Here is a 15174-nt window from a genome sequence, read left to right on the forward strand (position 1 = left end):
TCTGCTACCTTAATACTTAGCTTATAAATATATGTATATAGACCTATATTCCCATCTTTATATAGTAATATACTTACATATGTACATGCCTATGTTTATACCTCTATAAATGTCTTTTGCCTCCTAGTTCGTCCCACTATCATGTTTGACCTTCATTCGGCTCTCTGTACTTCTTGGCTACATTGCACTTGATCAAACCACACCAGGTATTCTATGCCCTACTTGCCATTGATTTTAGATCTCTTGCTGTTCCCTTGTCCCTGGGTTTGTTGGCTCCCCCTTTCCCCCGTCCCCCAACTTCCTACTATCCCCTAGAAACCATCAGTCCCATTGTTTTCTCCTTGGGTTGTTTATCCTGCTTATTTCATATAGATAGACATGAAAAAAAGAAAAGTAACCTATGAATAGTTCCAGGCCTGTCTACTGACCCTGCCCCCAAATCTGAAGTCTATTTTCGGGATTCCTCGGGGACTTCGCTGCTTTGCTCCCCTTGCTGCTATCGTGCGCTCCCTTCATGTTACGCCCTGGTGGGGGCGGGGGGAGGAAATCAGACAGGGCACAATTCCTGCAGTGACTCTGGTGCTGCCCCCATTAACCCTGTGGGTCAGAAAAGGGATGCCGTGTCGTGTGGTAGGGCCAACCCTATGGTCTTCTCTGTGCATTGGCTGCTCCGAGCGGGACCTTTTTACCTTTTAATGTGACTATAATAATGTTTAAATTTAATGTGCAGCACACACTACAATTTGGCTTGAAAGCACTGATGTAGACACTGTCCTATTCTATGGCATTTTTTCCTGCCCAGTTTAGGATCTTCTAAACTAAACACTGCCTATTTCGTGAAACAACATAGAAACTATAAGGGGAAATATACAAGCATGTCAGACAGACGTGGTTATGACTTTTTAAACTCAGAGAGGGAGGGGGAGGGAAAAAAGGAAACAGCCGATTCCAAGAACCCAAGTGGAAGGCGAATTTTGAGAATGAGGGCAATGAATGTACAGATGTGCTTTACTCAATTGATGAGTGTACAGATGTGCTTTACTCAATTGATGTGTGTATGGATTGTGATAAGAGTTATATGAGCCCCAATAAAATTATTTATAATAAATAAATAATGCAGATCACAAAGTTTATCAAGTTGGGAAAAAATTATATTCACCAAAGGCTACTGTTAAATCTCCTGGGAAATACTCCATAATTTTCAGAATTCAATGAGTTTAACATCTCCCTGTACTAACAGCAGACTAGAACATGAAATGGAATGAAAAGTGCGTTTGTACTACACCTTCTTGCAGCTGCTTAGGAGAGTGGTTTTTGGCGTTGTTAGTCAGGAGCATTCGCCTTAACAGGGCATCGGTGCCGGTGATTTCTTCCTCACAGATCCAGTCGTCGACGATACATAAATGCGGGTAGTTGGTTGCCAGGAGACGTAGTAAAGCAGAATGCAACCCTGGGAAATTACAAAACATAGATTGGATTCCCCATTTTTACACACCAGAGGTTTTCCTACTTTTTCCCAACTCTGCAGTTAGAGCCAGGAATTTGCTTCAATAAAGATCTCCCAAGTGATGTGATTCAGTGAGCTGGAAATTACAACCTCTAACAGAAATTCACATGCTTTCTTTTTCCCTGTTCAAGCTTCAAAGCCCCATCAATTGACCAGGAGCTCAAGAGGTGTAGGGAGAAAACAACGTCCATTTGGAGATGAGATCCGGGCTGAGAGCAGGTCCACTGAGAGACCCCGAGAAACCTCCGCGGAGAACATACCCTCTTCCAATCCAGTTGCCAACTTTGAGTTCCTAAAAGGTCTCAGGCAGCTAATGTGCATTTTTCTCATTTTACTCTAATGTCCTTCAAGATAAGCAACATTGCTTCAGTTCTACAATAAGAAAACTAAGACTGAAAGAAAGACATCTATTAACTTTCCCAGTCACATAGTTAAGTATGTCAGCAAAAAGACGCTGCTTGCTGTACTAATTACTTCCACAAGAGGGTATATTTGTCTTACTTCAAAAGAACGTAACAGAATGAGGGAAAATCTTCCTTTGTTCCTAACATTTTGTTTTAACATAGTTTGAACACTCATGTCTACTATTGTATAACATCCATAAAAAAATAACTGACAATGTCAAGAAATGTCTGTTAGTTAAATGAAGTACCGCTCTGCAAGTGCCTGGCACAGACGTACCTAATAACAACAGTTGCTACTACTTCATCATCAGCATCATTACAGAGAAGGTGTAGTAATAAAAAGTATCCCAGATCAGAGCATCCCCTTATTATGCAATTAAGGAGCGTATCACAGCATCACTTTAGTACCAATATGGGTAATAGCTGCTCTCTTTCACACAGAAGCCGCTTAAACATTAATGTTTGTTTGATAAGATGCTGTGACAATAAAAAGTGGCATTATTTTGAAGTTCACATCACTCAGTGAAAACAAAAACATATGGATGTACATTTAAGATGATCACAAAATACTCATAAAAGACTGAAAAATTAGTCTACTTTTTGAGGGGCCATTAACCATGTTGTTATATGGTGCCAAACATAGCATTTCTTTGAAACAAGATTATGCAAAGATAAAAGTACATGCAAACATGTGAAAATAGCTAAGAAGGTTCATGTTCCTCTTTGAAACTAATGAAAAAAGAAAAACAAGAAAAAATCTACTCTGAAAAATATTACAAGATGTTTAATTCGGGAAGAAAATCTGGTTCAGAAAAGTGTTACAGTCTATCTGTACATACTATGGGATACTATGGAGAAAACTGAAGAGTAAGGTAGATCTAAATTACTGTTTGAAACAATCTCCAAGACAAATGAAAAAGAGCAAGTCTCAAAAGAGGTAGTATTAAAAAATATTTTAAAGAGGTAACATTACGAGTTTAAAACATTTTGTTTTTATTTGTGTACCAGTTTCAATAATATTAAAATATTATTTCAGTAGGTCAAAATATTGAGTACTTACAATGTTATATGCCTCCATCTATATGAAAAAAAAGACCTATCAAATTAAAAATAGCTGGTGTGGTTTTGTGTGGGTGTCTTTAGAATGGGGGAGGGTGTTAGAAGGAAAAAAGATCACAGACAGACTGAGGGAGACGAAAAGGAATTTCACTCTGAAAAGTCCAAATAAGAAAAAAAAATTTTTAATTAATTTGTGGCAATGAGTATCTATTACACTTTTATAACACTGAAAAGAATAAGCTATTTAATAACAGTAAAAGCAAGTAAATACCTCCCAACTCCTGCTGTAGCCCTTGAGCTTGTCGAATTAGGAACTTGATAGGAATCTGGTCCATCAAAGAAGAAGAATATGATTTGGGCTTTCTTTGCATGGCAGCTGTCAGCCAAAGATAAGGTATAAGATAAATGGTCAAAAATAACAAAAACCGTAACCTTCAATCCAAATGTGAACAAAAACAATGTCAAATCACTTTTCCCCTAAACACCTGTAAAACGCAAATGCAGCACATAAAATGACAAAGACTCACTACCGAAATAGCGAATACACATGAAGAGTAAGAACATACCTAAAACCAAGATTTTAAAATGGCCTGAAACTCGTTGGCAGAAAAAACATCTGTGAAAAAGTCAATTACAGTAATGTTTTACTCTTCAAAAGAAAAAAAAATACTTGTGAGTCAAGACTTGCCCAAATATAACTGGAAAATCAAATGCATTCATAGTTACATAACTTAGAACATCGACTCCAATGTAAATCAAAGAAATCTTAATCTATTATGTACTATAGTAGAGACTGACTCTTTAAGACTGACTCTTTCAAAGTTTGGCAATAGAAATTTGACTTCCTTCTCTCACACCTCCTACCTTTAGCCAGTCAGCCAAGTCCTTCTAATTTATTTTTGTTTTCCTAAGTCAGCATTTACTCATCTTTTGTTTGGATATCAACTACAGCCCAATTTCCCTGCTTCCAAATCCTCATCTCTTTAATCCATCTTTCACACTGCTGCCATAGAGAGACCTCTGATTCACTCTCAGATAGACCAGATCCTGTCTTCTGGACTCCACAATCAAGCACCTTCACGAGCTCCCTCCCTCAAGTCCTATCCCATAAAAAAAGGAGTAAATTCAGTCACTCAACAAGATTTACTGAGCACAATGTATCATCAAGTCCTATTCCAGACACCAGTGAAAAAATGGATAACACACAGCCTTTATGAAGCTTACATTTTAATAATTAAAAGGAAAGAATACGTCAAATGCCTACATGGAGTGTAATACTGTAAAGATGTAACTTTTTATAACACAATCTATAAATTTATCATAATGCTAATCAAAAGTACCAATGTAATTTTTTTATGGAACTTAGCCAACTTATTAACTAACTTCATGTGAATTACTCAGAAATTTTAAATGTCAACATTACTGATAAACAGCACAGGAAATTCAAAGGCATAAAAAAGAAAACTCAGATATGGATATAAGTTTGTAATAAACTGGTGTATATAGCAGCAACATTCCAAAGCAACTGGAAAATGATGATGCATGTTGACAAATGTCTAAGGATTTCTATCCCTATTTTAAAACAAAATAAATTACAATTATAGTTATAGTTTCAATATCCTAGAAGAAAACAAGAGGTCTTTAGAGTAATGCTTTGAAAGATTTTCCTCTCTATGAATTATGAGGACAGCAGCTAACAATATTAAACTCTAAAATTAAACACCGCCATAAGCAAATGCTAAACTTCAGTATTAGAAAGAGCATACGGACACTGGCATCTCATCCTGGCATGACAGTATGGAGAACAGCATGGCAATTTATTTTAAAATTTTAATAATTTGTTTTAACCTTTGACTTAATAATTCTATGTTGAGGAATCTAAGGAAAAAATAATCATGAGTGTTTTTATAGTTAATTCTAATGATGTCCACTGTTCTACTGCTTATAACAGCAAAAGTTGGAAATAATTTAAACATCCAATAGTAGGAAAATAACAGTATACGTTTAGGGTGAAATATTATGCATAAAACATTTCCCCCCATTTACTACAACAGGCCAATGTTAAAACTGTATTTTGTAGGAGTAGATTATAAGGACATGATGATTTCAGCTTTCAAAAGCTCTCTTATATGTAAAGGCCAAAGGCTTTTCAAGCAAGATTCTAATGGTGATGGGTGGTTTATAGGATTTTTCTTTGCACCTTTCTCATTTCCTAAAGCTTCTACATAAAAAAGCCTTTTTTATTTAAAAAACAGCTGTTTTACAGAAAAGTGATATATTTAAACAATTACAAAAGTAATGAAAAAACTTAAAATTCTTACATTCACCCTACAAACATGGTCAAAATAGAATTCTTTACTGACAAAGTTTAATTTAGTTCTAGGTTTTGTAGTTCTGAAACTGCAAGCTGCAAAGAAAAAAAAAACATCTGCCAATGTTTGCATAAAAGTTCTGCATTTTGAAAAGAGGAAGTTTGAATAATTTGTACTCTGAAGAAAAACGCTAACTATCCAGTGCAACAACAAACTTCAAGTTCAAGAATTTAAGACAGTGAGGTCCCAAGGGTTATCTCTTCTGCTGGTGACCAAGACAAAAATTTTCTTATGAAACAATACAAAAAATACAAATAAAAAACAAGGACAGATTTTGCTGTTAAATGAAGTTAACCTTGAGGGTGTTAATCAATAAATACTTTTACTTACTTAGGAATGGGGTGTTGTGCTTAAGAATACGTACATAGCTCCTTATATAACTGACATTAATTACTATTATCTTTAAATACAAAATCATATAAAAATAAACTGTTCAATTAATAACAGCTTTCAGAAGTAATAATTGGGAAATTTCTTGTAAAAATAGTATAAAACTTCAAATGTACTGAAAATGTTCAATTTACTAGACCATAAGAATTTACTATATTACTTAACATTCTTTTGAACCTATATACTATTCAATTAATATATATACACATGAATTATAAATATGTTTAAAACACAAAGTCAATGCTGACTCACAGCGACCCCTGTGGGTTCCCAAGGCTATAACTGTTTACAGGAGTAGAAAGCCCAGTCTTCCTCCCAAGGAGCTACTGGTGGTTTCAAACGGCCCACCACGCAGATCACAACCCAATGTAAACCACTACACCACCAGGGCTCCTAAATATTTAAAAAGACAAACTAAAAATGTATCTTTCTCTATTTACTTGAGCATACACATGAGCGGCCTTCAAAAAGCCTGGAGATTGCATTTTGTTCTAATTCCATTTGTCCACAAATTTCACACACACACACACACATTTATTCCTTCATTAATTTTTATAATGGTTAAAATCACAAAAAGTTAATATTGTCTTGAATCTACAACACATCATAGTAGGAATAAATTGGAGACAGAATTTTTTTTAGCTTATGGAACAGCAAAATTGTCTTATGTTGAGATATATTGTGCCATGCTTATCTTCCCTGCAGATGTGAAACTAGACAACGAAAAAAGTTATCTAAACCAAAGGACAAACTTATGCAAAGAAAAGCCAGTTCCTCCATTTGTCATCCTCATCTCATCTCGTCTCTCCCATCAAAGAAATCATTCCAGGGATTTCCTGTTCTCTATATCCCCAATTATTCTGGTCCTACTAGATTATTCTCAACAGCATATAAACATTCTCTTATCTCTCTCATTTATTTTTTAAAATCCTTGCCATTTATCAGATAATTTCACTCCTACCCTTTTAAGTTCCTCAAAAATCTATCTCTACCTATTAAAGTGAATCCCTCTAAAATATATATCAATTTGTAGAGGCCAGAATTCTCATCAGCAGTTATGTAATGATGTAATTTGGTAGTTACGTAACGGTGTGATCATCCCCATGATGTGATGTCATCAGAAACCAGACGATATGTAATGATCTAGTAACTCTTCTCTAATCTTCGAGCTCCATCTCCAAAACTCAATCCAGGCTCTGTTGTACTCTTAATGTAAACCCCCTAATTTATCAATTCATTGTCATGAAATTTTCATAAAAAGAATAGCATCCATAGCCAGGTGCATTGGTATGACCAAGTGTTTTACTGGGCAGTAGATTACATGCTCTCGAATGGGTATACCATTTTCTAAACTTAATTTATTTTTACTCTTTGCAAAATATTAGTTAATTAAATGTTTATCAAAAGAAAAAAAGTTTATCTTGTTCAACTGGTACAATACTAATTATCTGAGTTCTCTCACAGAACACTTATTAGTACCTTGTTTTATTATTGTCTATTAAATCACAAGTGTTTTATTCCTTAACAGAATCCAACTTTTATATATGAATATAAGTAGAAAACTATTAGATATTTTCCCTAATATGTCAAAGACTATAATTATGTACAATCCTCATGAATATAGTTAGGAAAAATAGCCAATAAATTCACAATATAGTTAAAACAAAACCTTTCTGATTATGAAACAAAGAGGGTGATCTGTCAGACACTGGAAGGTGAATTAAATTTCATTTACAATTTTGTAAACAGTAAATTCACTTGGCTGTGACTAAATAAGCAAGACATAAGAAAAAAAGATCCTTTATTATATATTCATTGCCTATGTTTAAATTTAATTTACAAAACATTAATGTCTAAATGTTAAACTTATATTTAGTCTCTACAAATAAGTTTAGAAAATTTTTGTAGGCACTGAGTATATAATAATCACCTTTTATTAATACATAAAAAATTTGTAATTATACCTTGTAGCCTAAAATACATGTTAAATTTTTTTCAGAGATGGAATAGCATATTACTTTGTATTGATAGCTAGAATGCTGTAGCTGGCCTTCTGAGAGTATATGAAGTAGCCAAGTGTGAAAGTATATGAAGTAGCCTGGTTCAGTGAGACTGTTAACAAGAACAATTTAACTCTTCTAATTTTTGGCTCTTGCTTATGGTTAGCTTGTTACTCTTCAAACTAATAGAAGGAAGATTGGTCAAACACGAAAATCAAGTCCTTCCTCCCCCCCAAAAAAAGTTAGAGCCCCTTAGATGTATCTTGTAACTTACATTTAATCTCTATAAATAAGTTCACTTCATTGTTAAAATACAGGAAATTCAGCTATTTTTTTTCCCTAATGTTGGGTAGTAGTGATGCTCTCAATGAGTCTACTCTCGCCACCCCTGTTGTCTAGGAGGAGTGTGTCACGGAGTCTTGCTTCCTCAGACTCAGCCTTCTTAGCCCTCCAGCAGCGAGCTAGCTCGTAATTTAGGTTGCGGAAAGGAAGACTGAGTCATAAGGAGTGACTATGTGCCCACACATGTATGTGTCTATATCCCACAGCATACCACACCTACATACAAAGGAACATAAAACAAATGCTGGAGCCTGGAGGCTTGATTTTATTTTCTCATATTAATAAGGTGACCAGACGTCCCAATTTTTAACAATTTTTCCTGCATCCCACAGCATTTTTTAAAAGTCCCGATTTTTTGAAAGAATGCACGACAAGCGAGGGTATACGGTTTTCAGCTGCCATGTGGCTATTTCGCCAGGATCTAAGTTTTATCAATGGTGTCCCGCTTTACCAATGTTAAAATCTGGTCACCTTACATATTAGCAGCCTAAAAAATAACAACAAAAACCCAACAACCGTGAACTAATGCTCAGACTCTTGTGCGACGCACAACTTACCTAAAGACTTCGTGTTTGCTAGGAGAGCTTCCTCGTAGGACAGCACGTAGTACAGCACCAAAAGCCGTGCTGTGATGCTGAAGCGCTGACTGAGGCGAGCGCTGTCGCCCTGCAGGTGACATGATAACCACTTTAACACCTCAGCAAACTTCACCAGTCCGTGATTGATAGTAAGAGCACTCAAAATAGATTGTTCAGTGTGGCTGCTTCCCAGATGAGACAAAATGGGAGACAAGCTGCTATGTTTTCATTAAACTCGGAAACAGCTGAAAGTTTAAACGGAACTTGAGATACATACATGGATGACGGAAGGCAACATGACTAACTGGTCTGTAAGACATACAGAGACTCCAGCTGTTCCCCAACAGCAGCCCCCTCGGACGGTCTCTGAGAGGCTCCAAAGAATCTGAGCTATTGCCAAAGCAACCAGGAAGAAAATAGCCCCCAAGGAGATGATTTCCGATTTGGCTATAGTGGTGAAAAAATGTTTCCCTCCTAATAAAATTGTTGGCAGGGGGGGGGGATTTCTTCATCAAATGCAAATGATATGAATCTAGGTCTAACTTAAGAACCCAAGGAACCTACGAAAAGTTGTGCAGACTGTGTTGAAACATCAGTGTTTGTCAAACACAGAACCTCAGGCTTTGAAACACGTTAAAGAGAATTCCTCCAAAAGTGCCTATTTGACAAACTATTCAAACTCTAACAGTTTCGATTTTTATAGGGGTCTAATTAAATGTAATCCTATTTTCATTTTGGAACCACCTGGAAGCCCCCTAAAAGCCCATGATAAAAAATATAGAGTAAGTCAGAAGAATAAGAAAAAGAAAAACAAGCTCATAGATGTAAAGAACCACTTATTTTACCCCAATGACTCCTTGGAAAACATTAAGTATCTCCTGTTCTGTGACTGGCTGATTTGTGGCTTCTGGATTAGATTTGGAGGCAGGAGTAAGTATAGAGTTTATGTACACATCAATCAAAGGAAGTAACTGAGGATGGAGTGGAGTGGAGGTTTCACACAGCTGTCTATAAATCCAGTCCTAAAAAAGGTTATAAGCACTAAATCAATTATGACAAGAAAAAAGCAAATTATTAAAACATGCATATTTTACATAATGTATGCATCCATGTATGCATTTTAAAGGCCTTTTAACTATTTGATACATATCAAAGTATATATAAAACATTAACTGTTTGCTGTCTCAAACATATTATCTAGTTTCACCATGGTCTTTATTTAAAAATATGAACTACCTTTATGTTCTGAGAATATTGTCTCATGGGAAAACTAATGTTTTATGATAAGCTTGATTATAGATTTCAAATGTTAATTTTTAACATGAAAAACCATTGTAAATCCCTCCTATATCTAGGTCTAGAGAGCTGTGTGGGCTGCGGTGGAGACCCCATAGCAGTGAGGCATTTGGGGAGGGGGAAAGGCAGGTCCTTAGAGTACATCATTCCCAGGCAGATTAAAGAAGTGGCTGTGACAAATACTGATGGGAGACTGTCACTTAACTAGCATCCACTAGCATGAAGTTGGATACTTATTTCTTATTTCTCTTAAAAAGGTATAAAAAAAGCAGACAATACAATTTAGCTGAAAAATAATTTTACTACATCACAAAAACAATGACAATTAAAAGTGATGGGTCATGCATGAGTAAATACTGTTGTTTCTTTGTAAATAAAGAACCTCTAGAAAAAATTCAGATTTCTTAACCTCTGCGGTTTTTCCTTCAGAAAACTTTTAACTATTTGATATAACCAACTCTAAGCAATTGAAAGCACATCAAAATATATATGAGAATACTAGAAGTTGTACATGTTCAGTGTGAAGTGTCCTCACGATAAATCTGCATATGCTGGCCATGATGAACCAGGGACTTTCTTGGTTTGGTGAAAAATAATAGAAAACAACAATTATCTTAATAAAGTTTAATGAAATAGCCATATATACTATTCCTGAGAATCTAGATGAATTAAATTGTATATTTTGTAAATAACTAAGATAATTTCATTAAAAATCTTAAATTAGGTTCCAAGTTATTTAAATGACTAGTAACTTAGCTTAAATTATCATATATGTCATAGATAAGGCCCACAGAAAAGACCTCCAAATTGAAACAGCATGAGAAAAAGGCATCAACTTAAGTTGTAGCTTGACACCTAAGTTAAGATCATACCTTTTAAAAAAAAAAAAAGATCATACCTTTATTGAAACTTTGTGCTTGGTGAAGGAACGACTCCTGAGAAGCTGGTAAATACAGTGAATGGGCAAAAACCCAGTAATGTTGGCACTCAGGTTGCTGGTGACAGGGACCCGAACTGCATGAGCTGTGACAACCTGAAAAGGAAAAACAGGACGTACACATTTACTAGAACCAAACACAGAAATATTTTGAAGAGAGAGGACAGGCAGGCAGACTATCAATACTTAATACAAGTGTTGTCCTTAGGAAAAAATGATTAAATCAATTAGTACACGTTTCAATGATTAATTTTTAATGAGGTTGCATGCCTACATAGATTTATAAAATACACTAATCTTTTTTCATTCATTTTTTTTCTTTAATCATTTTATTGGGAGCTCATACAATTCTTATCACAATCCAAGCATCCATTGTGTCAAGAACATATGTTGCCATCATCATTCTCAAAACATTTGCCTTCTACTTGAGCCCTTAATATCTGCTGCCCATTTTCCCCCTCCCTCTCCACAGCCCCCAACTCATGTACCCTTCATAAATCATAAATTATTATTTTGTCATATATTAAACTGTTCGATGTCTCCCCCAGCTTTCTTCTCTGCTGTCCGTCCCCCAGGGAAGAGGCAATACGTAGATTCTTGTAATCAGTTCCCCCTTTCTACCCCACATTCCCTCCACCCTCCAGGCATCACCACTCTCACCACTGATCCCGAATGAGTCATCTATCCTTGATTCCCTGTTTCCAGTTGCTCTCTGTACCTATGTACATTCTCTGGTCTAGCCAGATTTGTAAGGTAGAACTGGGATCATGATAGTGGGGGGAAAATACACTTATCTTTACATTTGTTTTTAAACATAGATGTCTTCAAGGTGCTATCAAAAAGCTATACAAACACATACCTACAAAATTTGAATATGCATAATTTGGGCTCCGGGACTTTGGAGAAGTCACCTTATCTTCTAGGTTTATATTCTATTACAAAATGGGATAATATTATCCTACCTACCTCAAAGGGTTGATATGAGAAAGAAAACTTTTTTTAATTGTATGAAGTGTAAAGTACCTCACACATAAAAAAAGAAAATGTTATTGTTATTGTCAATATATCATGCACAAACCTCTAATTGTCTTCCAAAGTCCCTCACCCCAAAGTAGACTTCTAGTTCAACTTAAAAGAAGTGAAAATAACTTATGAGTCTCCTGATTTGGAAACAGCGATAGGTAATGGGAGAAAATGGTATAGGGATGAGGATAATAATAATCCTTAAACCCACAATACTGCATCAATGAATATTTTCAACGATTTTATCTTTTCAGACTTAATTTTTATAATTAAAGATTTTAATTGATTCCCCCAACTATCATGATCCCAATTATACTACCTTGCAAACCTGGTTAGACAAGAGGTTTCACAGCGGTCCAGCTGGGATCTGGAAACAGAAATCTAGGACAGATGAACTCCTCAGGAGCAACAGTGAGAGTGGCGATACCGGGAGGGAAGGTGGGTAGAAAGGGGGAACCGATCTCGAGGATCTACATATAACCTCCTCTCTGGGGGATGGGCAACAAGAAAGTGGGTGAAGGGAGACGCCAGGCAGTGTAAGATAAGATAAAATAATAATTTATAAATTATTAAGGGTTCATGAGGGAGGGGGAATCAGGGAGGGAGGGGGAGGGGAAAAAGGAAAATGAGCTGATTCGAGAAACCCAAGCGGAAGGCGAATTTTGAGAATGATAGGGGCAACGAATGTATTAGGTGCTTTACTCAATTGATGTATGTATTGATTGTGATAAGAGTTGTATGAGCTCCAATAAAATGATTTTTAAAAAGATTTTAATTGATAAAGAAATCTTGAACTTAAACTTTTTTAAATTTTAGAATAGCTTTAAATGCTGAAAAAAATAGATATATCCTCAGGCTTATCCATAGACAAAACTGCTAAGGACACATAAAAATGGGTTAATACACGATTAAGAAATTTAGAATCAACCAAACCCAAGGATGTACGTCATTCCAACACAAAGAAGGGGAAAGTGGGTGGGGGGGATACGAAGGCACTAAGGGTGCAGGGCACTAATCCACCCAGAGGTAGATTCATTTATGTCTCCATAAAAATGGGAGTGTGAGTGCAGACCCCACCAAAGCACGCCAAACCTTGAGGACAACGTAACCACATGGAGCAACTCATGAACACAGAGGTCTACAATCCCGGATCCAATCAGAGCCAAGGCGGGATACACACACACACCCAGAAGTATATGCTACAGCTTGGAGAGAGGGGCCAGCCATACAGAAGCAAACAAAGAAGTAAAAAGAGAGAGCAAGGGCCTAGACCCCATACCGGTACATCATGCCCTGAGGATGATGTCCTTGCACAGAGAGCTCGAGACATGATGTCCCCTCGCTGGAGCATACCGCGACAGAGGACAACACTGGGGAAACACAGCAGGGAGTGAGTACAGTCTGACCCTCCCACACAGTATGGCAAACCAAGAAGGGAACGTAACAGACCAGGAACTGGAGCAAAGCCAAGCCACAAAACCAAAACCCTGAGGAGCCCCCAAAATAGGCTTCAGGTTAGGAGGGACAGTTCCCAGAAACCTCCCAGGACCAGTGGGGAGATAGCCATAATGGTCAGCAGACAGACAGACTTGGAATTATGTATGCTTTCTCGTTTGGGGGGGCAGAATGCTAGTTGGGGTTTTTTTTTTCTTTTTATTCAATCTGATGCTTTCTTTTTGTTTTGTCTCTGTTATTGTTGTTTTGCCTACATATGTAAAATAGGCATGAGAAGCAAGCCCAAGGAGAAAGCAACGACTGACGGTTGTGGAAGGACTTGGGGGGAGGTGGAGGGGAAGGAGTAGTGAGCTAGCAACGCCATAGACTGGGGAACTGGGGAGTTAAAAGCAACAATGAGGACGACGTAGAGATCCCGGGGGTGGTGGAGCAACAGCAAGAAGGGTGAGTGTGATGGTGGGCCAGGAAGAAGGTAAAAGGAAACAGAGGAAAGATCTAGGAAGCAAAGCTATGAATGGAGGCATAAACATAGGTATGCACTTATGTAAATACATTAATTCATAAAAATAGAGGTATTGGCAAAAAATAGAGGTATTGGCCTATGTACATATATTTATATGGCCACACATTGAGGCAGTGGATGGACTTTGGGACTCTGCTCAAGCCCTCCCTCAACGTAAGAACACTGTTCGAACAACCTGGCATTCCGGGATGCTCACTCTCCCAACATGATTGCTAAAGATAAAATGAGGTGAAGAAAGCTGATGGTGTCCGATGGAATCAAGTAACAGGCACCAGAAGACCCCAAACAAACCAAAAACAACACTGTTGAGAATGAAAGGGGTCGAAGCAGAGACCAAAAACAGACCCATAGACGATAGGACATCCCGCACAGAAGGGTCACAAGGAATGAGTCAACCAACACACAGTATTCCTCTGGTTCTTTGAGGCTTCCTCACTCCCAACATCATGACCCCAGTCCTGCCTTTCAGTTCTGGCTAGACAAGAGTATGTACACTGATACAGATACTAATAGAGATAAGAATCCAGGTCAGATAAACTCTTCAGGACTAGAAATGGGCATAGTGATACCTTAAGGGGAGGAGGAAGGTGGGCGGAGGAGTAGAGTAAGGGGAAACCAAGCCTCCAAATGACAAATGCATAACCACCTCCACCCCCTAGGGGGAAGAACAACAGAATTGTGGGTAAAGGAGACAGAAGTATGCATAAAATATGAAAATAATAACAATTTATAATGTATCAAGGGGTCACGAAGGTAGGAAGGGCAAGGTGGGGTAAAATGAGGAGCTAATACCAAGAGTTCAAATAGAAAGCAAATGTTTAGAAAATGATGATGGCAACATATGTATAAATATGCTTGATCCAATTGATGTATGGAATGTTTTAAGAGCTGTAAGAGCCTCCAATAAAGTGATCTTTAAAAAGAAATTTAGGATCTAGTATATGTATGTACCTGCTGAAAATAAGCCTTACAAAACACGACCAGTCATATGTGCTCCAATGTTTATTGCGGCACAATTCACAATCTCAAAGACTTGGAAGCAGCCTAAGTTTCCATCGATAGATGAGTGGATTAATAAACTCTGGCACATTCACACAATGGAGTACTATGCAGCACTGAAAAGAACGAACGATCACATGAAACACATCGTTTCGTGGAAAGAGCTGGAAGGAATGATGTTAAGCGAGGCAAGTCAAACTCAAAAGGACAGGTATAACATGAGTCCCCCTGAGATAAGTACAGGAATAGACGAATAAACACCTATCTCGCAATAAACGGGTGGAAGCAC

The 15174-nt window shown here is 37.1% G+C and overlaps 1 protein-coding gene and 1 pseudogene across 2 annotated transcripts in view; both read right to left on the reverse strand.

The window, feature by feature from the left end:
* The window catches only part of INTS2 (integrator complex subunit 2), a 50587-nt gene that overhangs the window by 14241 nt on the left and 21172 nt on the right, over nucleotides 1-15174 (reverse strand). For both annotated transcript variants that reach the window (XM_075561491.1, XM_075561492.1), the window contains exons 13-17: nucleotides 10847-10981; nucleotides 9498-9674; nucleotides 8632-8740; nucleotides 3242-3346; nucleotides 1286-1450 (exon numbers count right to left, since the gene is read on the reverse strand). In XM_075561491.1, coding sequence (XP_075417606.1) covers nucleotides 1286-1450; nucleotides 3242-3346; nucleotides 8632-8740; nucleotides 9498-9674; nucleotides 10847-10981 — 691 coding nt within the window. The remainder of the gene's footprint in view (nucleotides 1-1285; nucleotides 1451-3241; nucleotides 3347-8631; nucleotides 8741-9497; nucleotides 9675-10846; nucleotides 10982-15174) is intronic.
* LOC142460588 (small Cajal body-specific RNA 4) lies at nucleotides 8073-8187 on the reverse strand (annotated as a pseudogene).

This window comes from Tenrec ecaudatus, chromosome 10 (assembly GCF_050624435.1).
Source record: "Tenrec ecaudatus isolate mTenEca1 chromosome 10, mTenEca1.hap1, whole genome shotgun sequence".
Classification (NCBI taxonomy): Eukaryota; Metazoa; Chordata; class Mammalia; order Afrosoricida; family Tenrecidae; genus Tenrec; species Tenrec ecaudatus.